The sequence below is a fragment of the Eriocheir sinensis genome, chromosome 25 (assembly GCF_024679095.1).
Source record: "Eriocheir sinensis breed Jianghai 21 chromosome 25, ASM2467909v1, whole genome shotgun sequence".
NCBI classification, from domain to species: Eukaryota; Metazoa; Arthropoda; class Malacostraca; order Decapoda; family Varunidae; genus Eriocheir; species Eriocheir sinensis.
Window position 1 is genome coordinate 16,241,590 of NC_066533.1, and position 27,500 is coordinate 16,269,089.

At 40.2% G+C, this 27,500-nt stretch overlaps 1 protein-coding gene across 2 annotated transcripts in view; it reads right to left on the bottom strand.

Annotated features, from left to right (window-relative positions):
- The window catches only part of LOC127003495 (inactive ubiquitin carboxyl-terminal hydrolase MINDY-4B-like), a 44,993-nt gene that overhangs the window by 12,920 nt on the left and 4,573 nt on the right, over positions 1–27,500 (bottom strand). The window contains exons 2-3 of one of the 2 annotated variants that reach the window (XM_050870250.1): positions 24,066–24,218; positions 2,268–2,356 (exon numbers count right to left, since the gene is read on the bottom strand). In XM_050870250.1, the coding sequence (XP_050726207.1) occupies positions 2,268–2,356; positions 24,066–24,218 (242 nt within the window). Of the gene's footprint in view, positions 1–2,267; positions 2,357–11,464; positions 11,602–24,065; positions 24,219–27,500 lie in introns of those variants that run through there. The other variant, XM_050870251.1, reaches the window with a different exon arrangement.

Genomic DNA, 27,500 nt, shown 5'->3' on the forward strand with positions numbered 1-27,500 from the left:
AGAAGAGAAGGAGGGAGAGAAGAAGAGGAAAACAAGAGCAAGGATATAAAGAAAGAAAAAGAAGATGAAACGAAAAAAAGAGAAGAAGGAGAAGGAAGGACGCTGAGAAAGTGGAAGAAGAAGATGAAGAAGTAAAGAAAGACGAAGAAGATAACAGGAGATGAAGAAGAAGGAAGAAGGAAGAAATGTGACAAAGAAGAGAAAACGGAGGACATGGGAGAGAGGGGAGAAGAGGAGGAAGAGGAAGAGGAGGAGGAGGAGGAGGAGGAGGAGGAATATGGTGGAAATACTTTAAATATTTGTCTTGTCTGTCCCAAATTTTGCGTCACGAAGCGGCGTTTAAGTTTTTTTTTCCTCTGGTTACATGTTTATTACTCTCTCTCTCTCTCTCTCTCGTAAGTTTTATGCACATGACGGTAATTTTCTTTTATTTTTATTGCTTTCTTGTCTTTCTTCTTTCTACTTTCTTCTTAGTTTACGTCAGAAGAGAAAGAAGAAAGAAAGAAGAGGTTGGAGGATAAAGAAGGAGGAGAAGGAAATGGAGAAGGAAGTGAGAGACGAAGGGAGGAAGAAAAAGATTACACAGATGAGAATGACAAAAAAATAAATAAAGACAGACAGACAAAAAGACAGAGAGGGAAAGAGACAGACAGATAGACAAACACATAAGAGAGAAAGGGAGAGAAGAATGGAGGAAGAGAAAAAATACAGGCAGGCAGAAAGACAGACAAACAGAGAGAAAGAGAAAGAAACTAAAAAAAAATGAAGAAGAAAAAGGAAGGAAGGAAGAAAGAAGGAAGGAAGGAATTAAGGAAGGAAGGAGGGAAAGGTAAGAAGTATAGAAGGACGGAACAACGAAAGGAAGAAACGAAAAGAGAACTGAGAAAGAGAAAGGAAAGGAAGGAAAACAAACAAACAAACAAAAAAGATTACAAAAAAACGAGTCAAACTAAACACAGATCCCCTAATTAACGGCCAGGTGTGTGTCTGTCGCCTTGATGCCAGGTGTTATGTGGCCACACCTGGACAATCCCCAATTAGCAGGTAAGTTTCGTGGCTCATTCCGCCAGGTGAGTCACGTAATCCTATTGGCGGGCTCATTAACCTGCCTTCTGAGTCAGCACTGGGGAGGTCATACATATTTCTTTTTTTTTACTTATTTTCATTGTCTTTTTTCATTTTTCTTTTTTTATGTTTTTTTTGTATTTTTCTTCTTTGCTTTCTCTGTCTCTCTCTCTCTCTCTCTCTCTCTCTCTCTCTATCTATCTTTCTCTCTCATCATCTCGCTAAACTGTCTCCTTCTTTTCCTTCTATCTTCCTTCCCTTCCCTTTTTCTCTCCTCTCCTTTGTTCTCACGTCCCCTTCCTCCCCTTTATTGAACCCTCCCTTGTCGTTATGAACCTGCCCCTTTGTTCCTCTCATCCCCCTTTATTCCCCTTACTTGTGATTACTTAATTGTCCTTTGTCTCTCTCTCCTCTCTCTCTCTTACCCTTTCGTACACGCAAGAGTTGATTTACTAACACACACACACACACACACACACACACACACACACACACACACACACACACACACACACACACACACTGTCTCTCTCTGCCGCATCTCCTACAGCCTAATCTATTACCCTTCTTGCAGTGACACAGATGGAAGATGATGGTTGGTGCATACTCGTGGCTTTCAAGGTCTCGGAAATGTAAAAATAAAATAAACAACAATATATTTTTTTCTTCTACGTTTCGTCTGTGTTGCTGGTGTATATTGGGCGTCGTTCAACTCGATATTGCAGTGACAGACGGAAAAAGATTGTTGGTGCATACTCGTGGCTTTCAAGGTGTCAGAAATATATAAAAAGAAATAACCAGCAATGTATTTTTTGTTCTACGTTGCGCCTGTGTTGGCTGTGTGTAATGGTTATTGTTTGACTCGATATCGTGTGAAATCAAATAAAAAAATAAATTAATTAAAAAACTGCAATATATTAAAAAAAAAGCCTATACCAAATTGAAAATATTAAACCAACCCCCCAAAAAAATAAACTACAAAAAAAAAGACAAGACAAAACTGAAAAAAATACAGCAAATAAAAAAAGAACAGACTATATATAAAAAAAACTAGATTATAATGAAAAAAAAAAAACTAATTCTCCCCTAAAAAAAAAGACCAAATAAGAAACAAACCCCAAACAAGAAAGTAACCAGGTAATGAACAAGACCCAAACCACAGTACCAGGTCAATACAGGTACCAGGTCACCCGTGTACTCACCAGGGCAGTCTCCAGGGTGATGGGCTGACCTCCAAGGATGGGCACCTTCTGGACGGAGCTCTTAGGCTTGGTGGGGTACAGCACGCGCTCTGGGGGAGGAAGGGAAGGTGGGGTTAGGTTCGGGGGGTATAGAGGGGAATTGAAGGGATGAGGGAGAGTTGGAGAGTGAGGGTGGGGGGGAAGGGAGAATGGGAAGACACGGGGTAGAAGCCAAGGGAAGACAAGGGAAAAGGAAGAAAGAAAAGATAAGAAGGGAAGGGAAAGAAAATAAATGGATAAAAAGGAAGGAATGGATTGGGAAAGGAAAATACGATTAAAATGAACGAAAGCGAGGGAAAGAAATGGGGAAAATGAGGAGATTTAAGGAAGAAAAGGGAAAGAAAAAGGGAGAGAAAGGAAACAGGAAGAAAAGAAGAGGGTAGAGAAAGGGACATATAAAGATTTAGGGAGAGAAGGAAGAAAAGGATGAGATGGAATGGAGAGAAGGAAGGGAAAGAAACGTAGGATATATGAAGGCAGGGAAGGAAGGGAAGGAAGGAAGCCAGAAAAAAAATCGAGGTTATTTCATGCTTGCAAGTTAAAGTGAAGTTCATTACCCGTGGAGGTCATGAGTTTATGGTGAGGTGAAGTTTGTTGAGTGTTCACCTTGATTTAATGGAGGCCAGGGCAGGTGAGGGATAGGAGGGAAGGTAGAAGAGGAGGAAAAGGAAGCAAGGTAGGCAGGAAGGAAGGGAAGGAAAGAGATGAGGTAGAAGGGCTGGGAATTGAAAGGAAGAAAAGGGGAGAAAGAAAAAGGATAGGAATGTAAGGAACGAGACATAAGAAGGAAAAGAAAGGGAAAGGAAGGAAGGGGAGGAAAAAAAAAGGGGTAGAAGGGATGGAATGGGAAGGGAAGAAAAGGGTAGAAATAAATAAATAAAGAAAGAAAAGAGAATAGGAAAAAAAGCCAAGGGAAAGAAAAAGGAAAAAAAAGAAGGGTAAGGAAGGAAGGGAGGGAAAAGAATGAAAGAAAGAAAGGAGAGGAAGGGGCCCAGGAGGGGGAGAAGGAAAAGTGAAGGAGGGGGTAAGGTGAGGGATTGGACAGGTAGGAAGGCCAGGTGTTATTATCTGCCCGTGAGGAGGTAGACCAGGTGAGGGATGGGCCAGGTGAGGGCAGGTGTTAATGTTTGCTTCCTGGGAATGGGTTGAAATTATCTCGAGGTCATTTAAACTAGAATCATGTTTTTTCTCCTCACTAAACAAAAATGCAAAGAAAAGTAAATGTAAGAAGTAGAATAAATGAATATGTATTATTTTTTTTGCCCTCAAGCGACCTCCTGTACTATAAAAAGGAAAGAGAAAAGGGCACTGAAAAAAAATCTCGCAAAAAAACCCCCATCAAACAGAGGCATCAGAGAAACCTGAAAATAAACGTAAATAAATGAGTAAACAAATAAATAAATAAACAAATAAAATGTAAACCAAACTCTTTATCAATCTTTAAAACAAAACAAGAAAAACATAATCCAACTTTTAATACAAACTTAAAACAACAGAATCCCCCCCACACACAAGAAAAAACACAAAGAAAACACTATCAAATTAAAAACAAAACAGAAAAAGAAGATTCAAAACTCCACCAATAAATAAATAAATGAATAAAATATAAAACAAAATCATCAAACTTCAAAACAAAACAAGAAAAACATAATCCAACCTTTAATACAAACTTAAAACAACAAATTTCTCCCACACACAAACACAAAGAAAACACTATCGAACCAAAAACAAAAGAAAGATTAAAACCCCATATCAAACTTCAAAACAAAACAAGAAAACAAAATCCAACCATTAACACAAACTCAAAACAACAAAGTCTCCCTCACACAAACACAAAGAAAACACCATCGAACCAAAAAAACAAAACAGGAAAACAAAAGAAGATTCAAAACTCCACCTAAGAGCGATCCGACCCTATGTAAATCACCTTCCCCTCAAGAAATATGTGAGTCCACCTTCTTGATCACCTCCTCCGCGCAGGTGAAGAAATACCTGGGCGCTGAGTGTATCCAGGGTGAGTGCGTCATCTTAAATCACCTCGGCGTAATGAGTGAGTGTGTGAGAGAGGGAGAGAAGGACAGTGAGGGAAAGGAAGGGAGAGCAGTGACTGGAGGGAGACGGATTGTTTTTACAGTAAAGGAAGAAGCTCAGAGGATATAATGGAGAGGAAGGGAGAGATTCGGATAGTGATAAGGAGGTAAGGGAGGGAGAAAAAAGGGAGAGATAGGGATAGGGATAAAGAGAGAAAGGGAGGGAAGGGAGGGAGATAAAAGGGAGAGACAGGGAGAGTGATAACGAGAGTAAGGGAGGGAGATAAAAGGGAGAGATAGGGAGAGTGACACAGAGAAGGGGACGGAAGGGAGATAAAAGAGAGATAAAGATAGGGATAGGAGGTGAGGGAAGGAAATGTAGGATAATGACGAGGAAGGGGAAGATAGAGAATAGGGAAAGGGATGGGGATGATGGGTGAGGGGAGGGAGAGAGAGAGAGAGGTGAAGGGAGAGAGGAAGGTATAAGGGAGAGTAGATAAGGATAGGGAGAGAGGGAAAGAGAGGAGAGGGAGGGGAGGCAGTGAGGTATGAGACAGAGAAAGGGAGATAAAGGAGAAGAGGAAGAGGGGAGGGAGAGAGATAAGAAAAGGAGCGATAAATAAGGTATGAAGGAGAGGGAAGGAGAGAAAGGCGAGAGGAAGAAAGAGAGAAAAGCATAAAAAAAAAACCCATTAACTTATATGAAAACTATCTAAAAACACACGCCATATACAGTAACCATCGCCCATTCTCTGTAATATTCCCTCATTCTCCTTAAGTAACACAATTTTAAGGGGTAACTCTTTTATTTTGTGTGGAAGGTAAGTTTAAGTCACACTGGGAAGGGAGAGAGAGGGAGGAAGGAAGGGAGAGGTGGAGAGAAAAGGGAGTAGGAGGAGGAGGAGGAGAAAGAAGGGCAGGAGAGAGAAGGAAAGGGAGGAGGAGGAGGAGAAAGAAGGAAAGGGAAGGGGAGGAAGGGCCGAAGAGAAAAGGAAAGGGAGGAGGAGGAGGAGAAAGAAGGGGAAGATAAGGGGAGAAAGGGCGGGAGAGAGAAGGAAAGGGAGGAGGAGGAGGAGGAGGAGGAGGAGGAGGAAGGGGAAGATACTAAGTGGAAACAAGGAGGAAGAGAAAGGGGAGGGGGATGATAGAGGGGAGGAAGGGGCTTTTAAATAATTAGCGCGTGAGTGAGGGGAGAGGTTGAAGGCCTGGGTGATGAAGGAAGTGAGGGGAAGCGAGGGGAAGCGAGGGGAAGAAGTGTTTGGATTAGAGGGAGAGCAGAGTGGTGGGGGGCCAGGACGATGGAGGGGGGGGTAGTTTGGTATATGTGGGGGGGGAGTAAGGAGATGAGGAAAGAAGGGGAAGGGAAGGTGAGGGGAGGTAAAGAAGAGGGGAAGGAGGGGTGGGGGAGTGTATGTAAAGGGAAAGAAGGAATGGAGGAACAAGTGGAGAGAAAGGTAAGGAAGGTAAGGAAGAGGTAAGGAGGAGGTGGAGGGAGTAAAGGGAGGGCGGAGTGGAGGAACAGGTGGAAGGAAAGGGTAGGTGAGGGAAGGTAAGGAAGAGGGTAAGGAGGAGGGTGGAGGGAGTAAAGGGAGGGCGGAGTGGAGGAACAGGTGGAGAGAAAGGTAAGTGAGGGAAGGTAAGGGGAGGAGAAAGTATTAAGGGAAGGTAAGAGGGGAAATTATTAAGGGGAGGTAAGTGAGGTAGGTTAAGGGGAGGAGAAAGTATTAAGGGAAGGGAAGTGAGGGAAGGTAAGGGAGGAAAGCATTAAGGGAAGGGTAGGTAAGGGGAGGTAGGGAGGAGACTAACAAGGAAAGGTAAATGAGGTGTGAGTCACGGAAATTGGCAGAAAGGTGAAAAGCAATAGGAGTGTTTTAAGCTAAGAGAGTGGAGAAGGAAACAGAAAAGGAAAAAAAAGTGAGAACGAGAGGTGGAATATATGTGAATGTCCTACACTTGGAGTTCAGTATATATGTTTACGTGTGTGTGTGTGTGTGTGTGTATTTACCTAGTTGTATTTACCTAGTTGTATTTTACCGAGTTGTAGTTTTACTGGGCTTGGGCTTACGCTCGTGTGGTTCCGTCTCCGTATCTGTATTTGTCCAACTTTTCTGTGTGTGTGTGTGTGTGTGTGTGTGTGTGTGTGTGTGTGTGTTTATGTTTGTATTTGCGTGTGATAGGAAATGAAAAGGAAGATAAAAAAAAAACAACATATAGAGTTACTGAAGAAAACGAGGAAAATTATGAGTCAGCAATCACTATAAATGAATAAGGAAATAAATAAACCTCCAGTAATTAAAATCTGCACCTGCATACACCTGTAACTCACACCAATTACTAATATAAAAAAAATTACACTGATTAGATAACAAAGAAAACGGGTGTCTGAAATTCATGGCAGACTTCACTAAGAGATTAAGAAGATGAGGAAGATGAAGAGGAGGAGGAAGATGAAGAGGAGGAGGAGGAAGGGAGAGAGAAAGGTTACACAAAAAAAAAACATAAAACGAGAATGAAGGAGGAGACGAAGACGAAGCAGAACAAGAGGAGGATTAAAATGAAGCGGAGGAGGAAGATGAAGAGGAAGAGGAAGAAGGTAGAAAGAAAGATTAAAACAAAAAAAACATTAGAAGACAAGAAAGAAGAAATAGACGAAGACGAAGCAGCAGAATAACACGAGTAGGAGGAGGGAGAACTGTTTTAAATCCTTCATCACAGCGGAGGTAGACGAGGAAGAGGGAGATATGAGAGAGAGAGAGGTGGGGAAGAAAAGGAAGAATGAGGTCAAAAGGAAAACAAAAGGAAAGATGAGAGAGAAAAGGGAAGGGAGGAAGGGGAGAGAGAGGAGGGATGGATGAGAGGGAGAAACAGGGGAGAGGAAGAGGGGTGTGAGGGAGAGAGGGAGCAAACGACGACGCATGTTACCCGTCAGTCATTTCAACGGAGCACTAAACAGTTACTCGAGCATACAGAGGCAGGAAAGAAACTCAAATGAAGGAAAGACGGAATGGAAGGGAGAGTAATTTTAAGTGAGAAAGAAAGAAAGAAAGAGAAGGTTACTACGTTTTTATACCCATGCAATGTGCTATTTTAAGGTTAGAAATGCAGTCAATTAGGAAAGCTTAGTTTAGTTCACCTGTTATATGTTACCTGTAGCCTAAGAAGAACAAAAAGAAGAAGTAGAAGAAGAAGAAGAAGAAGAAGAAGAAGAAGAAGAAAGAAGAAGATCAAGAACAAGAACAAGAAGAGGAACTGTTGAAATAATTAGAAAGAGGAAGACGAAGAAAACGAGAAGAAGGGGAAGAAAGGAAGAAAGAAGAAGGAGAGTAAGAAGATGAACAGTCGAAATAAGAAGGAAGAGGAAAACGAAGAGAAGGAGGAGAAGGGGAAGGAAGGAAGAAGTAGGAGAGTAAGGAGATGAACAATCGATATAAGAAGGAAGAGGAAAATGAAGAGGAAAAGAAAGAAGAAGAAGAAGAAGAGGAACAGTCGAAATAAGTAGAAAAAGAAAAACTAAAATCTAAAGGAAGAGAGGAAGGGAGAACAAGAGGAAGAGGAAGAGGAAGAAGAGCTACCGTGTTTCTCTTACCATTTTCTTATACACGTGCTACAAGACTTTATATTTAGTTGAGTGTTAGTGCAATTAACTTAGAATGTAGTTTTTTTATGTATATATTTTCTGTGGTGGATGGTTAGCAAGAGGAGGGAGGGAGGAGAGAAGATTGGAGGGAAGGTGAGGAGGAAGGAAGGAGGGAACGAAGCAAGCTAATGAAAGGAGGGAATGAGGGAATGAGGAAGAGGAGGAGGAGGAGGAGGAGGCGGAGGCAAGGTTAAAAGTAAAGAGGAGGAGGAAGAACGTGAAAAAATAAGGAAGGTATTAACGAACGTACGAAAAAAATATATGAAAGAAAATAAGTGGAATAAAAATAAAGAGAAAAGATTAAAAGCAGGAAAGGAAGAAATACGTAAAAAATGAATATGCAGAAAAGAAAGAAAAACAAAAGAAGGAAAGAACAGGAGAAGTAAATCAAAGGAAGGAAGGAAGAGAAAAATAAATAGAGACAAAGAAATGAAATAAGAAGAAAGAAGGAGAAAGGGAAGAAGGAGGGAAACATAAGAAATAAAAAGGAATAAATGAATGAATGAAGGGAAAGAAGAGAGAGGAAAGAAAAAAAAAGAAGGAAAGGAGAAGGGAGAAAGAAAGGAAGAGAGAAGAAAATATAGAAAGAAAGGAGGAAAATATAGGAACAGAAAAAAAAAAATTATACCACTTACCTCATTCTTATGTTATTTTACTGCTTCCTTATTACCTCCTCCTTCTCCTCCTCCTCCTCCTCCTCCTCCTCCTCATCCTCCCTCATTCTCCTCCTCCTCCTCCTCCTCACCTTCTCAAACTGATGCGTCGGTATGTGTGGGGAGCAGAAGGGTGGGGAGGGGAGTGAGAGGAGAGGGTAACCGCCCCCCCCCCTCTTCTCCTCCCTTCCCCTTCTCCCTCTCCCCCTTCTTCCTCTCCCCCCTCTTCGTAAATCACCCAGAAATAATGGGATAAAAAATGCAAAAAAAAAAAAAAAGGAAAAAACACATATGATATCAAAGGAGAGAGAGAGAGAGAGAGAGAGAGAGAGAGAGAGAGAGAGAGAGAGAGAGAGAGAGAGAGAGAGAGAGAGAGAGAGAGAGAGAGAGAGAGAGAGAGAGAGAGAGAGAGAGAGAGAGAGAGAGAGAGAGAGAGAGAGAGGAAAAAAACACGTATGAAACTTAAATTGACCTAAAACAACAACAACAACAACAACAACAACAAAAACAACCAAAATAAAGATAAATAAGAAAACAGAAAACGGTAAATATCGCTTAAAAAAAAGAAAATTAAAGAGGAAAAGAGTTAAAGAAAATAATGACCGGGAAAATTTGACTTCCGGGAAAAATAAAAACAAAACTTCACAGAGAAAAAACAACAACAACAACAATTATGAGTGAAATATAAACAACGCAAAAAAAGTATAAGTGACGTAAATAAGTAAAACATGACCTGAATCGTGTCCATCAAAGAGGATCTGAAAACATAGACGAATGGAGAAAACAAAAGGAAAACGCTGGGACAATATTAACCGAGAAAAGAAATTTATATATAGATGTTAAGGAATGTGTATAGAAGAAAACGTGACAGAGGTTATATTGACGGGAAACTAAATCAAATAAGAAACAAGAAAAAAAGGTAGAAACAAGAAATAAACAAAGGAAATAAAAGAAAGGCGCAAAAATAATGAAAAGAAAAATATTAAACAGCCAGAAGGAAAAAAAGAAAAGAACAAGAAAAAAAAGAAAAGGTAAGGAAATGACAAAAGGTAAATAAAGGGTTAGTGAAAAAATAAGGTAAAGTAGACGGAACGAAAATTAAAGAACGAATACAAACAACAAAAAAATCTACACAAAAAGAGAAAAAGAAGAAAACAGAGAAACAGAAAAACACAAGTAACCAAAACACTTACAACACGAAGCAAAACAACAACAACAACAAAAAAAAACAATATCCCAAAATTAGCAGCTAAACGAAAATACCCACCAAGCAAATACAAGAAAAGAAAAAAAAAAGGATAGAGAACCAAGACACTCATTCACAACACAAAGACAAACAAAAACAATAAGAGAAAAACAAAACAATACCAAAAATAGCAAGCACAAAAACACCCAAGAATATAAAAAAAAAAAAATACCCCAGAAAACACTCACCTGAACAAGAAACAAAACAAAAAACAAAAACAATAACAATACCAAAAATAGCACCCACCAAAAATACCCACACACGCACACTCACACACAAAAAAAGGGAAAGTAAAAACGAAAACAACAACCCCCAAAACTATTTACCTGAGTTACCTGCCTTAAGCCGCGACCAATCCGGGACTTACACGGGACGGCCACGACCACCCGGAGGCGCGTGTTCTCTCATTAGCTCCTCTATTGCCTTACTGATCGACTTCCAATAAGCTTAACCCCAAAAACCCTGACCGTGATGTTTGACCCCTAAAAAAAAAGGTTGGCGAAAAAGCTTGAGGAAGGGAGAGTGAAAGCTAAAAGGTTGGTAGAAAGAGGAGAGTGAGGAGAAAGAACGAAGGAAAGAATAGAAATTTGAGAGTGAGAGGAACAAGAAAAAGGTTTGAGGAAGAGAGAGAGAAAACGAGAAAGAGGTTTGATGAAAGAAGAGGAAGGAGAATATGAAAGAGTGAAAGCTAAAAGGTTGGTAAAAAGAGAGCGAGGAAAGAGAATGAAGGAAAGAATAGAAGTTTGGAAAGGCGAGGAACGTGAAGGTGGGAGGAAAAGTCTAAATTTGGAAACTGCGAAAGAATAGAGGTTTGAGGAAGAGAGAGAGAAGGTACGAGAAAAGGGTTTAATAAAAGAAGAGGAAGGAAAAAAAAACGCTTGAAAGTGAAGACGTAAGAGTGAAAAAAGAAGGTTTGAAAAAGAGGAAAGAGAATAAAAGAGGGAGGTTTGAAGAAAAGGAAAGACAGTAAAAGAAAAAAATGTTTGATAATAGGGAATGAGAATAAAAGAGAAGAGAAGAGGAAAGAAAATAAAGAAAAACTCACCCACCTTACCTGTATCTTCCTCTTCTTCTTCCTCATCTTCCTCCCTCTTTACCTGTCTTGCCAAACCTAAACCCCCTCGTACAGGTAAACATGCACAGGTACAAACACACACAGGTAAACATGCAGGTAAGCTTACTCACCTGATTGCTTTAGCTCATGACAAAGCGGAAAGAATATACAACTAAACACCTATATACTAAAACCCACTTACCTGGCTATCCTCCCTGATTGCACAGGTACACAGATAAACAGGTACACACACACACAGGTAGGCACACAGGTAAACACACTCACCATTAGAAAAATAAGACTATACAAGTACAAATCCACATACATAAACACTCTTACCTGTCTGTCCTGCCCCATCACACAGGTAAACACACAGGTACACAAACATATAAACACACCCACCATTACGAAACGAAGAATATAAATGTCCACACCTATGTACAGAGAAAAACACCTACCTGACTGTCCTTGCTCATTATACAGGTACATCACATAGGTACACACAGACACAGGTACATAGACAGGTACACAGACTCACCTGGCCCTCTTTTGTCCTGGCCGAGCAAGAGGAGCTTCTGGTATAGTGTTTGTCTCTCCGGCTTAATTTTGCTCATGGTTGTTTCTTGCGTCCTTGTTTAATCTACCTGAGAGTAAGTCCAGGTGTGGGTGCGTGCGTCTGTGTGTACGTGTGTGTGTGTGTGTGTGTGTGTGTGTGTGTGTGTGTGTGTGTGTGTGTGTGTGTGTGTGTGTGTGTGTGTGTGTGTGTGTGTGTGTGTGTGTGTGTGTGTGTGTGTGTTGTTGTTGATTTTTTATACATATTTTTTCTTACAGGGAGATGAAAGGGTTTACAGAGACACAAACACAGACAGTTGCACTCACACACGCACACGCGCGCACACACACACACGCACACACACACATGAACAGACGACGATATGTATACACTTTCATCATCTTAACGAGAATGATGAAAAAATGATGATGATAAGAAAGTGATGATGATGAAAATAGAAATACTAGAATAGAACCAAGAACTAAATAATGAAAAAAATAATAAATAATGAAAAGAATGAAAATAAAAAGAATGACGATATATAATAATGAAACGCAAACTGAAAAAAACAAAAACAAAATTATATACAAATAAAAAAAACGCAGAAAACGAGAAAACTGAAGCATTCATTTACAACTCGAAGCAAGAACAAAATAAATAAGTATAGAAAAAAAACAATAACAGATAAAAATAATAATAATAATAATAATAATAATAATAATAATAATAATAATAATAATAATGATAACAACAACAACAGCAATAACAACAACAACAACCGCACCTAATCACCCCTTTACCCCCCCCCCAAAAAAAAAAAAAAAAACTAAATAAAAAGTCCTTTAACACCACCACTAAAAAACAAAATAACAAAATAATCACAAAATTGCCCTCGTACAGGTAACGGCGGTAATGAGAGGAACACCTGGCCAGACCCGGGCGCGTAATAACACCACTCCGGGGACGACAACAACACAGGGGGGCCATGAGGTAGAACGAGCCAGGTAACGAGGACTCAGGTAACGACAGGTAAGGCGAGACAGGTAATGCAGCACAGGTAGAGTGACGCAGGTAGATTGGAATGACGGTACAGGTGTGAGAAAGGTAAATTGGAAAACAGGTAAATGAAAAGAATAGGGGAGGGAAGGAGGGAAGGAAGGGAGGAAAGGGAGATAACTAATATCAAGAAAACAGAGGAGGGAGGGGAGGGAAGGGAAGGAAGAAGGGAGGGAAGGAAATGAATCAAACAACAGAGGAAGGAGGAAGAAGGGAAGGAAGAAGGGATGAAACTAAATGAAGATAAGAGGTAAATCAAGAAAACAAGGGAGGGAGGGAAGGAGGAACGGAGGAAACTAAATCAAAACAATGAGGTAAATAAAAAATAACAAGGGAGGGAGGGAAGGAGGAAGGGAGGAAACTAAATCAAAACAACAGGTAAATTAAGAAAACAAGTGAGGGAGGGAAGGAGGGAAGGAGGGAACGTAATTAAGACAACAGGTAAATGAAGACAACAGGCAAATGAGGACAACAGGTAAATGAAGACAACAGGTAAATGAAGACAACAAACAAATGAAGACAACAGGTAAATGAAGACAACAGGTTAATCAAGACAACAGGTTAATGAAAAAAACAGGTTAATGAAAAAACAGGTAAACTAAGAGAGCAAGTAAATCAGTCACCTCGGATCTTGGGCCTAATGTAAACAGTAGCTATGTAAACAGGGGCTATGTAAACAGGAGCTATGTAAACAGGGGCTATGTAAACAGGAGCTATGTAAACAGGGGCTATGTAAACAGGGGCTATGTAAACAGGGGCTATGTAAACAGATCTACTAGCCAACTCGGATCCTGGGCTCATAAACAAACAATAACAATGCTTTAACGTGTGAGATTTTTGTTGTTGTTGTTATTTTGTTGTATATATATTTTTGGGGCTGTTTTTAAAGAGTATTCATGTAACGTATAAAATTTTTGAAGGTTAAGGACGGTAATATTGATGTAGTTCAACCATTATCTTTGTCTATAATTTTATGCATACCGAATTAAAACACTATGATATGTTTTGGAAGACTATTTTGAAGGAACGTCATATTCAAGCTAGCAGGAATACTTGTCCACACAGGTAAAAAAAACACATAAAACACCATACAAGTCACACAAACAACAAGCTACAGGTCACAACACACACACGCACACACACGACTCAGGTATCAAACAACACAGGTAACACCAATTAACACCACACAATACAGGTTACACAGGTACGACGGGAACACACAGGTGAGAACGAGACAGGTAAGGCGACGAAAAGGTAAGGACGACGCGGATAGGTAAGGTCTTCTAAGGTAAGTCTTGTAGGGAAGGGTCACACGTGCTGCCCTGAATCCATGCGCGTTCTTGGATCACACTGTTCATGCTTCTTCGTATACGGGAGGGAAGGGGAGGGAAGGGAGGGAGGGTCATGCACAACGCAGAATTCTTGGGTGTGAGTTATGGCTACAGTGAGTCTGAGTTATGAAGGGAGAGAAGGGGTCATAAGTACCATTAGTTGTAGTAGTAGTAGTAGTAGTAGTAGTAGTAGAAGTAGAAGTGGTGGTGACAAAAGTAATAGTAGTAGTAGTAGTAATAGTAATGATATTTTCCTCCTGGTAATTTTGATAATGAAGGAGAGAAGAGAAGGAAATGCGAGAGAGGAGGAAGGGAGAAGGAGATGAGAGAGAAAGAAAGGGAGGAGAAAATGCGAAAGGGAAGGAGGTAGGAATGAGAGGGTGAGGGAGGGATGGGAGAGAAGGGAAGAGAATGTGAGAGGGAAGAAAGGAAGAAGGGAGGAAAGGGAGGGAAGGGAGGGAAGGAGGAGGGAAGTAAATCACCAAAATCACCATTCTTCACCACATAGCTACTGAAGAAGGGGCAGACGGGGCAGGATTCACCATCATCACCATCATCACCACCACCAGCGTTACCGTCAGGGGATCTTGGGGGGGCGGGGGGGCAGGGGGACAGCGGGACTTCCTTAGTGTGTCCTCAGCATCCTTCAGGAGAGGGTGAGGATGGAGGGGTGCCGTGACCTCCTCCTCCTCCTCCTCCTCCTTCACCTCCTCCTTCACCTCCTCCTTCAGACGGATTCCGGAATTAGGTGAATCATTCCATCAATCCACTTGCGTAATATCACCGCCATCATCACCACCACCACCGTCAACATCACCACCACTGTCACCACCACCGCGGTCACCACCATATCCAGCGTCCACCCATCACCACCACCCTCACCACCACGAGGGGCTTAATACACTCTGATCGGTATTGTCAAACGCTTCCACGCCTCACATCAACCATTTCCAAAGACCAAAAAGGGGGTCAATCGGGTTCCCATGTGTGTTTCCTTAGGTTCACGGTACGGGGGAAGGGTCAAACTACATCCAGGGTCATGAAACTACCCCTGGAAATTATCACAGCGTCCGCGAAAGCCTTGTATAATACGTGTGTGCTTGAGAGTTGAAGTGTGTAAGAAGACGGACCACTAACTGACTGACTGACTTGTGTGACGCGCGGCGGGAGAGTGGCGAAGACAGCGAGAGCGACTCCTTATATACCCAGCGAGGCGGCGGCGGCGGTGGGGGCGACGGTGGTGGTGGTGGGTGGTGTGATGTTTTTTTTTTTTTTTGCCTTCAGACATTCGTTTTCTTATTATTATTACTGGGATCGTTATGAATCGCTGGCGTGTTTGCTGTTGGGCTGACGTCATTCATATTATTACAACAAGCACGGAATTATTATGGAACCGTCTCTCTCTCTCTCTCTCTCTCTCTCTCACGTAACCGGAAGTCCGATTTTCTTGCTCTTTTCTCACCTGTCTTATCCTATACAGGTGTTCGCAGGTAAAAATTAATTAACCTACGTAAGACCTTTGTACACCTCGCTGACAGGTAGGAGGAAAGGTGGAAAGGAAGTGAATATAGAAGAAAAGATTAAGGGAAAGATTGGAATGTAAGGTGATGATGTAGTGATGAAAAAGAGAAAGAAAGAGGAAAGAAAGAAAGAAGGAAATAGATAAGAGACAAAAAAATGCTTCCCTGACTACTTATCATTCCCAGCAAATCATAAAAAAATAATTATAAACAGATTAACGAGACTTTGGGGTCATTTATTAATTAGAAACAATGTCGTATTTCCTTATTCTTATTTTACATTGCCTTCCATTATTAGTAGTATTAGTAGTATTGGTATTAGTATTGGTATTAGTATTGGTATTAGTATTAGTATTGGTATTAGTATTGGTATTAGTATTGGTATTAGTATTAGTATTGGTATTAGCATTGATATTAGTATTGGTATTAGTATTAGTATTGGTATTAGTATTGGTATTAGTATTAGTATTGGTATTAGTATTGGCATTAGTATTAGTATTAGAAGTAGTAGTTGTAGCTAGTTTTAGTAATAGTGTTCTCATTATACTATCCATTTTTTTACGATAATTTTCCCACCACAAACAAGCCCCGTAAGTCATGTCAACTCCACGCACCTGCAACAAATCACGCAAAACACACAGGTGAGTCTAACGAGGGGAAAAAATCCAGGTAAGTCATTAGGAAGGCGATCAGCGCGTCTCGTTACGTAGGAGTGATGCAAGGCGGGACGATTATCACCTGTCTTATGCGTTGTTGTTATTTTACAGTGATGGAAGGGAAAAAAAAGTTAAAGGGCAAAAAATATAAATGAAAATAAATCCCGCTAATCTCTGCCCCTATATATAAAAGCGTATGAATGACTGGCCAATAGAGAGGTCAATTTCGGGTGAAGAGGTGACTTGTTGTTGTTGTTACAGTGAAGAAAACAGTTAAAGAGAAAAAAATAAATGAGAGAAAAAAAAACTGATAATCTCTGTCCCTATATATAAAAAAGTATAGACGAGTGACCGAAAGGGAGGTCAGTTTCGGGTGTAGAGGTGTCTTGTTGTTGATGCTGTTGTTGTTGTTGTTTGTACAGTTGAGGAAGCAGTTAAAGAGCAAAAATTAATGAGAAAAAAAAAAGCCCGCTAATCACTTCTCCCGTATAAGAAGGTATCGGCGAGTGGCCAAAAGAGAGGTTAATTTCGGGTGGAGTAATAGTAGTAGTAGATATAATAGTAGTAGCAGTAGTCTCAGTAACACCATTCACTTATAAATTCCAATAATCTACTGCAGAACAACACCTCGCATGATGGTAAGTGGAGTAGAGAGTGGGATGTGGAATGTGGAGAGATAGATGTGTGTGCAGGTAACTTACGTGGAAGGGAAAATAAAGGTTAAAAAAAGGTGAAAAATAAAACAGGTATTCGTTGATTGCACACGACTCAGTAATCCAGAGAGAACCATCGGCCCAGCGCTAAATGAGATGGATTCAGAGTCGATATCTAATCTGAATGAATGAATGATATTGTGATTGTTGTTGTTGTTGTTGTTGTTGTTGTTGTTGAAGGAGCGATAGTGTGATTGTTTTTGTTTTTGTAGTTGTTGTTGTTGTTGTTGTTGTTGTTGTTGTTGAAGGAGCGATATTGTGATTGTTTTTGTTTTTGTTTTTGTTTTTTTTGTTGTTGTTGTTACGATCACTGCCCAGGAAAGATTTTAGTGTCAGTATTTCCGTTGCTAAATGTGCCAGAGAAAAGAAAAATAATAACAATAATAGTAAACAGGAAAAAAAGAGAAAAAGAAGAATGGAAGTAAACAGAAGAAAAAACAGTGAAAAAGAACAAAGATGATAAGCAGAGAAAACAGAGAAAAAGAACAGTGATAATAAACAGAGAAATCAGGGAGAACAACAATAATAGGAAAAAGAAGAAAAAAAAGAGAAAAAGAACAATGCTATTTAAGAGAGAAAACAAAGAAAAAAAACAGTAATAAAAAACAGAAAAAAACAGATAAACAACAGTAAAAGTTAACAGAAAAAACAAAAAAATAATGCAAGTAAACAAATAAAACAAAAAAAACTAGAATAATGATAAACAGAAAAGAAAAACAGAAAGAAACAACAGTAATAGTTAACAGATAAAACAAAGAAAAACAACAACAACAACAACAACAACAACAACAACAACAACAACAATAAAACAATCACAATATCATTCATTCATTCGGATTATTAGTTGCGATTCCGTGTCATTAAGCGCTGGACTGACTGATGGTTCCTCCTGGATATTACAAAGTCTGTGCAATCAACAAATACCTTTTCTTCTTCTTCAATCAATGTTACTTCCACCCACGACTACAAGACATCACGGGAGCCACTATAAACACAATCCGTCTGCGTCAATAACGGGGTGAGGTCGTACAAAGTCTGTGCAATCAACAAATACCTTTTCTTCTTCTTCAATCAGTGTTACTTCCACCCACGACTACAAGACATCACGGGAACCACTATAAATAAAATTCCCCTGCGTCGTTAATGAGTGGGGTCGTCTGAGAGGGCCCCCTAAAGACAGCTTATCGGCGCTATAGACAGCACCGGAAAAATATACGAAAAAACAAAAACATAACCAGCAGCGCAACTGACTCATTAAGTGCTGCAGCATCGCGGGACAAGCAGGATTATGACTATTATTGCTATTATCTTGGCCTGATCGAGAGTTGCTTCAAAATGGCTGATCGTTACCCGGCCAATCTTCCGTTTTAATGAAGGTGCTGAAAAAAGTCTACATGTTTTGTGGGGACGATTATGGCTTCGATGGGGACGTAAAGAGAGAAATAAAAGGATAATCCGCGGGAGGAGTCGGTTTTAATAGCCAATAAAGGAAGGCGAAAAAAAATGAAGGGGGCGTTAAATGTATGACCCCGTGACCTTATGAAATGAAAAAGAGTATATTCGAGATAACAGTAGCCTCTCTCTCTCTCTCTCTCTCTCGTCTCCGCCCCTCGTAAATAACCCCGACTGGCAGCTTGGCCCCGTTTACAGCACTAAGTCCCCAGTTCGAATCCCATGACGCATTACCTGGGCGGCTAACAACATCTGTAAAAGTATAAAGTGACCGTGATGATTTTCTTTCTTTTTCTTTTTCTAGTTTTTTCTTTCTTTTTTATCATCACCATCATCATCATCATCACCACCACCACCAACAACAACAACAATATTACCCCCTCCTTCCCCCCCCCTACTAACCCCCCCGTCACCATCACCACCACTACTACCACCAACAACATTACCCCCCTCCTTCTCCCCCCGATAAATCCCCCTCTCTTCACCCCCCCCATCACCACCACCACCAACAACAACAACAATATTACCCCCCTCCTTCTCCCCCCTACTAACCCCCCCATCACCACCACCATCAACAACAACAATATTACCCCCCCTCCTTCTCCACCCTGCAAATCACCCCCCCTCCACCAGCTCCCCCCCCCCCCCCCCATCACCACCACCATCACCAACACCAGGAACATTTCACGGGTGCACACAAGAGTCATTTTCTTTATGGTCCCTTTTTGGCACATTCATCACGCGCTCCGCCGGAATGTAAATGTGAGATGAAGGTGAGTTTGGGCCGTGAAGGAATTCCAGCCAATTGAAGCTCATATTTGACCTACCTATCTATTTATCTATCTATCTATTTACCTGCCTACCTACCTACCCTCCTACCAACTCACATATCTATCTATCTGTCTATTAATCTGTTTACTTATTCATCTCTACGTCTCACAATCCCTAATATAACCCACCTATCTGTCTATCTATCTATCTGTCTATCACTCTCTTAACCCATTTGCCTATACGCCTAACGATCTCTATTACTAAAGCTATCACTGGTTACGTTTGCCTAAGTCACCCCAGGAATGAAAGTAAGAAAGCGGGTGTTTAGAGTAAGTTGATATAAATAAGAGAGAGAGAGAGAGAGAGAGAGAGAGAGAGAGAGAGAGAGAGAGAGAGAGAGAGAGAGAGAGAGAGAGAGAGAGAGAGAGAGAGAGAGAGAATGCGTGTATACATCGACCGGGGAGATTAAAACACATGAAACAAACAGACACAGACATGCCGAGACCGTGACACACACACACACACACACACACACACACACACACACACACACACATACACACACACACACACACACATTGATACCCCCTTCCCCCCTTCAGACATACACAAACATCCTCCCTCCCCTTCTTCCCCCCATACACCCACACCTACACCCACACAACCATAGGAATGAATGAATGAAAGACTGCTCATCTCATTCCACATTAACCTAATTAAACTCTAACACGGCAAACTTGACCATGATTACGACATTCCGGCAAGTTAGGTCAGCCCAACGTGACCACCTGGCTGCCTTCAGGTGCCACGCAGGGCACAGACAGGTAAAGCCCAATAACACGTGTATGAGTCTCCAGGTGGGCAGGTGTGAGGTGTCCGGGGGGGGTGGGGGTGAGGAAGATGGGCCATTCACGCCTCGTATGATCACAGGAGACTTGGTAAAGCTAACATCATTTTCACAGCACGAGATGCAGATAAGAGAAACTGACACGGGAGAAGGAGAGAGGGGGAGAGAAGGGATTAGAGATGGAGATAAAAATATGAATGAGAGGAGGGAGGGGAAGGGAAGGGAGAGAAGACATAGAGACAGAAAGATGACGCAGATGAAAGAGAGAAATGGAAGGAATGAGGGGAGGAAGGAAGGGGAGGAGAAGAAGAAAGAGATAGAGAAGCCAAAGAAGAGAGAAAGAGAAAATGGAAAACGGGAGGAATAGGAGGGAATGGAGAAGAAAAAAAGATAGAACAAAGAAGAAATAGAGAAATGGAAGGAAGAATGGAAAAGGAGGAGAAGAAAAAGAATTAGAAGATTACAGATGAAAAAAAAAAATAGAAATGGGAGGGGGAAGGAAGGGAAAAGAGGAGAGGGGGAAGAGGAGACGGAAGGAGAGGGAGGAAAGGAGATGAGATGAGAAAAAAAAAGAGAAAGAAAGACAGAGAAATTTATATGAATGACGCAATAAGCAGAGGTGACACACGTGCATGCATAGGCCTTACCTGGCGTCTGGCACGTACACAGGTGAGTCAGCCTCTCCTAATTAACAGGCCAGGTTAATGGGGCGCGGCACGGCAGGTAAATGAGAGGCGAAGGTGAATTGTTGATGTCACGGGGTAATAATTGAGGCTTTGTCGTCTGTATGTATTCCTGTGTGTGTGTGTGTGTGTGTGTGTGTGTGTGTGTGTGTGTGTGTGTGTGTGTGTGTGTGTGTGTGTGTGTGTGTGTGTGTGTGTGTGTGTGTGTGTGTGTGTGTGTGTGTGTGTGTGTGTGTGTGTGTGTGTGTGTGTGTGTGTGTGTGTGTGTGTGTGTGTGTGTGTGTGTGTGTGTGTGTTTGTGTGTGTTGATGTGCCTGGCTGCCTGTCTATCTGTGTCTATGTGTCTGTCTATCTGTTTGTGTGTGTCTGTGTATGTCTTTCTGTGTATGTGTGTGAGTCAGTGTGTTTGTTTATTTGTGTCTGTCTGTCTCTATCTATTTATCTATCTATCTATCTGTGTGTGTACATGTGTGTGTTAACCTGTTTTTTTTATCTGTATACTATAAAAAAAATTCCACTAATATTCAAAACAACACTTATTATTATATATAGCAAGTGCCTACACACACATATAAAAGCTAAAGATATGACAGAGATTAAAGAAACAGAGAAAAATGGAGGAGGGAAGGATGGGAGAAGAAGGAAAGGATGAGAGGAGATGGAAGGGGAGGGAGAAGAGGAGAGGAGAGGAGAGGAGAGGATGAATAGAGAGAGATATTTATACCTCCTCAAACTATTCATCAATATTATATAATTTCACATGTTACACTCGGCCTCAGAAAAAGAAAGACGTCTCCCGTGAATCGGCGTTTTCTTTCTCCGTTTTCTTTGGACGACTCGGCGCGTGAAAGTCGGTTAGCTAAGATGACCCTGATAAGCCTCCGTTTTCTTTCATGGTGTGAGGAAAAGTATGAGGGACGAAAGAAAGGTGAAGGAAGGAAGGAAGGAAGGAAGGAAAGATAATGGAAGGAAAGGAAGGAAAAGAGATCAAGGAAGGACAAAAAAAAGGGAGAAATAGGAAGCTAAGAAGACAAGAATAATGAAATGAAGAGGAGAGAAGGAAAGGAAGGAAAGAAGAAAGAGAGGAAAAGACGAGGATATGAATAAGAAGCGAATGAGGAAGAGGAGAAACGAGAGAATGAAGACGGGAAATGAAAAAGGAAACAAGAAAAGAAAGAAGAAAGGTGGAGAGACGAATTGAATGAAATAAACGAAGAACGAGAACAAGAAGAGAAAGAAAAAGAATAATAAGAAAAAGAGGAAGAACAGGGGAAAAGAAAAACAAACAACAATAACAACAACAAAAACAACAAACATACGTATATTAAAGAGTAAAACAATAACAAAACAAAATCACACTCTTGAAAAAACAAAACAACCACCACCACCACCACCACCATCACCACCACCCCCGCGAGAGACAGACAACCGCTGCGTGACAAAAGAGCATCGCCTCGTGTCTGCTGACGGAGGGGATCGAGCACCGCCTGGACACGAGCCATTAGCGGATCCGAACCTCTTGATACGACCGTCTGAATCGTTTATACTTCTTTTCTTTTCCTTATTGTTTTTTTGTTTACTTTATGAAGCGAGAGACAAAGAGAGGGAGAGAGAGATGACGAGAGGAATGAGAGAAGATGATGAAGAGGTAGAAGAATATGAAGATGATTAAGAAGAAGAAGAAGAAGAAGAAGAAGAAGAAGAAGAAGAATATGAAGATGATTAAGAAGAAGAAGAAGAAAAAGAAGAAAAAGAAGAAGAAGATGATTAAGAAGAAGAAGAAGAGGAAGAAGAAGAAGAAGAAGAAGAAGAAGAGGAAGAAGAAGAAGAAGAAGAAGAAGAAGAAGAAAAGATGAATGAATGAGACTGTTTAGACAATTTATATTTATCTTCTCTCCTGTATATTTTACTTAACGAATCAAGAGAGAGAAAGAGAGAGAGACAAGGAGGACGAGATAAATGAATAAATGAGATAAATTACACACACACACACACACACACACACACACACACACACACACACACACACACACACACAGATAAATACGAGGATTAAAAACAGAGAGAGAGAGAGAGAGAGAGAGAGAGAGAGAGAGAGAGAGAGAGAGAGAGAGAGAGAGAGAGAGAGAGAGAGAGAGAGAGAGAGAGAGAGAGAGAGAGAGAGAGAGAGAGAGAGAGACAAAGAGCAACAAAAAAAGACAAGAGAAATGAATGACACGACAAATTAAATATAGCGATAAATACATGGATGAAAATTATACGAAGATCCATTTTTTTTTGTTAGGAAGAATAATGGAAGAGATCAGAGAAGCAGGAAGTTAAAAGGGAAAGAATTTAAGTCGCCTGAAATAGATTAAACAACATGTATTTTTTTTTGTCTCATATTTTGCGCCTCTTCTTTTTTTTCGCGTGTCAAGGGGTCAACGTTCCTAGAAATGACGCACACGCACACGCACACGCACACGCACACGCACACACACACACGAATAGGACCCTTCCCCCATTTCAATCCTTCTCCCCAACTCCCGCAAATACAAATAAAAAAAAATACTCAGAATAGAAGAAAAAATAAAGACTTCTACCTCGTGTTTTTGTCTTTAAACCCCAAGCTAAAAGAAATTAAAATCCCATTACAGTCCCTATCATCACTATCACCATCATCACGCTCATTCCAAAACAAAAACAAAAATAAAACACTCAATATATAGAGGAAAAACGAATTGTACTTGTGTTTTTGTCTTTAAACCCCAAACTAAAGGAAATTGAAATCCCATTACAGTCACTATCGTTATCATCACCATCATCACGCTCATTCCAAAACAAAAACAAAGACAAAACACTCAATATATAGAGGAAAAACGAATTGTACTTGTGTTTTTGTCTTTAAACCCCAAACTAAAAGAAATTGAAATCCCATTACAGTCACTATCGTTATCATCACCATCATCACGCTCATTCCAAAACAAAAACAAAAACAAAACACTCAATATATAGAGGAAAAACGAATTGTACTTGTGTTTTTGTCTTTAAACCCCAAACTAAAGGAAATTGAAATCACATTACAGTCACTATCGTTATCATCACCATCATCACTCTCATTCCAAAACAAAAACAAAGACAAAACACTCAATATATAGAGGAAAAACGAATTGTACTTGTGTTTTTGTCTTTAAACCCCAAACTAAAAGAAATTAAAATCCCATTACAGTCACTATCGTTATCATCACCATCATCATTCTCATTCCAAAACAAAAACAAAGACAAAACACTCAATATATAGAGGAAAAACGAATTGTACTTGTGTTTTTGTCTCTCTCTAAAGCCTAAGAAAAACATCACTACCATCTTCAAATAACCTCTTTAGATTCTTTTTGTGAGCAGCGAGTAGCGGGCTTTTTTTTATTATTGTTTACTTTTTTGTGCCCTTGAGCTGTCTCCTTTGTTGTAAAAAAAATAAAACAACTCCAAACGGGAAATAAAACACCATCACCACAATCATCACTACACTCACTATCCTCATCACCATCACCACCATCAATACAACACCACATACTCACTCTTGGCGGCCAGCATGTCCGCCTCGGTGATGTTCTGCGTGGTCACCACCTTCTTGACCGCCTTCTGGAAGCTGTGCCGCATTGTCTTGGGCGGGGCGGAGGGCACGAACACCGGCCTGCCCTGTGCCTCATCCCGAACCGTCTGTGCCCTGTCTGATGGGTGTATGGAGTGTGTTAGGTGTTAAGTGTGGCAGAGAGGACGGAGAAGGAGAAAGGAGGTAAAGAACAGGAGAGGAAGAATGAGGGAAGTGTGATATAGATAGTAAAGGCATAAAAGAAAAATAAGATGGGTTGAGTGGGTGTGATAGAAAGAGAAGAAAGGTCAAGAACTTAGGAATAAGAAAGGTTGCATAGGTGTGATTGAGAAAGAAGAATGGTAACAAATAGGAAAATATAGGGAAGGGTCGAGTAAGTGCAATAGAGAAAGAAGAATAAAAGAAAAGCAAGGAGAGAAGAAAGAAGAGTATAGTGGGATACAGAAAAAAGAGAAGGAAGGAAAAAGTGCTAATTATGAAGGGTGAAGAGAAGAATAAAGGTGTGTGGTAAAGAATATGATAAGAATGATTAGAAGTGGTAAAGAAAATGGGGAGGTGAAAAGTTAAAAGTGGCAGAGAGGAGAAGAATTAACAAGAAGGAAAAACAGGAAGAGGAAGAGGAAGGGAAATAATAGACAGATTACCAAGAAACATCTGAGGGAGGACAAAGAAACACAAACAGATAAACAAACGGACACAAACACACATTATACAAACATTCATCGTATAAACAAACAAACGAAATAGAAGAATTATGAAGGGATGCGAGAAACATATACACAACACCACATACTGAAAACTTATGACCAAATACCGTAGAGTTTATAGATTTTCACCATGACAAAATACAAAGGAATATATAACGTGACATTCAAGGCTGCAAGGAACGAATAAAGCTAAAATATATCACGAGCAAGCTTGAGAAATGAGAGGCCAGTAATACAAGGGTCACAATACAAGAGTAAATAAGAAAATGAGGACAATGAGTAAGGTAGGTTGTCAATACTCAAGGCAGATTAGAGATGACGAAACCGAACCGAACGAAACCATACATCAGTGAGAACGTGATGAAAGACAATGAGAGAAAGATGAATGAGAAGAAAAATGATCGTAAGAAATAACCACATAGCATTTAGATGAAGAAAAAAATGTGTAAAATTCATATGTCATAGATTAGAGGTGAGGAAAGCAGGCCAAACCATACATCAGTGAGAACGCGATGAAAGAACCACGAAAGAAGGATGAATGAGATGAAAAATGCTCGTGGACTAAAACACAAAGCACTGAAACGAAGAAAAAGAACAGAAATTAGAGAAAAATGAAAAGAAAAATGCTCATGGATTAGAACATAGAAAAATTATATGAAGAAAAAACACGAAATAGATAAACGGTAAAAGAAAAATGCTCGTGGAATAAAACACAAAGCACTGAAACGAAGAAAAAGAACAGGAATTAAGAGAAAAATGAAAAGGAAGATGCTCATGGAATAAAACATGGAGAAGTTATATGAAGAAAACAACACGAAATAGATAAACGGTAAAAGAAAAATGCTCGTGGAATAAAACACAAAGCACTGAAACGAAAAAAAGAATTGAAATAAGAGAAAAATGAAAAGGAAAATGCTCATGGAATAAAACATTGAGAAATTATATGAAGAAAAAAAGCACGAAATAGATAAAAGTTAAAAGAAAAATGCTCATGAAATAATACATAGTCCTTACATGAAGAAAAATACCATGAAATAGAGAAAAAAATATAAAGAAAAATGCATAAATAAAACGATTCACTGAGCACTTATATAAAAAGAAAGATGAAGAAAGAGAAAAAAATGGAATAAAGAAGAATGCTAAAAAAAAATATAGCCACAGAGCACTTAAATAGAAAAAAAAAATAAGTGAAGGTAAAAATCATATATCAAACACACACACACACACACACACACACACACACACACACACACACACACACACACACACACACACACACACACACACACACACACACACACACACACACACACACACACACTTTGCCTACATATTTGCATAAGAAACAACTTATACTTTCTTTGATTTCCTTTCATTTTTTTTTTTTGCGTCCGTCCCTCTAATTTCCTAAGAAACAATTGAGCTCTTTTCGTTTTATTCCCTAAGTGTGTTTCTTCGTGTAAACATTTTGCTTCACCAAGAACGAAAGTCACGAAGCCGAAAAAAAACATCAGAAAAAAAAATATAAAGAAAATGTGGACGTAGAATATAAACCTTTAACAAAAAACGTAAAATCAAATAACAAAAGTAAAAATGAAAACGCAAAATTAAAAAATAAGCAACAGAAAACGCGTAAAAAACTAACAAACACACACACACACACAAAAAAAAAAACGTTACCAGATAAAAATAAATCATATACTACCTCTTGAAAACTAAGTACAGTGTTACCAAACAAAAACAAATATAAAAATCACCTCCCTTCGAAAAAAATAAAAAAGGAAAACAAAAACCAAACAATTGCATTAAAAAAGTAAGGTTGCCATATTAAAAAAAATATCTTGAAAACTAAGTACAATGCTACCATACAAAAAAAAAAGAGGAAATAATAGACGAAGATACAACGTAAACGCAACCTTTCTAAAGCTCTGGCCGTCCGTGATTCGTCCTTAATTAATCGTCTACGTACGGACAGGTGTGGCGGGGTTTAATTATCCGCCAGGTAAACACGAGCAGCAATAACACACGTCACTATCTCTTTACTTCCCTCTGTTTATTTACCTTCGTGAGTCTTGCATTAATAATATGAACTCTCTCTCTCTCTCTCTCTCCCACGCACACACACACACACACCTGTTTACCTTTGCCTCCACCTGCGTCTTTCAGCGTGAAGGTAATGACACGCTTATTACAGGTGTTTGGGTTACCTGCTGCGTTTGCCGACCACGGAAATGCAATTAACTTTTTTTATTTTCCCTTGTCTCTCTGTTCGTCTGTTTGTAAGTCTATGTGCGTAGGTGTAGCGTGTGTGTGTGTGTGTGCCTGTGTGTGTATGCTTGTGTGGGGGGGGAGGGGGAGGGCACGGAGCTCACCTGGCATGATTTAGCACAGGTAGGAAACACACGCCACTGTCTCCTAACGGCCGCCCCGCACGGAGAGTCAGGCCATGCATGCAACTTGTCTTCAAATTCGCGATATCCTCCTCCACCGACGCCCCTGTAACCCCTTCTCCTCCTCCTCCTCCTCCTCCTCCTCCTCCTACAGCGCCCTTTCCCTCCTCTTCCTCCTCCTGCTCTAGTCCTTCCTCTTCCTCCTACGCCTCCTTCTTTCTCGCGAACTTTTCCTCCGCTTTCATCTATTCTGTCCTGTCCTACCACACGTAGATTACTAGTAGTAGCGGTAGTAAACAGACA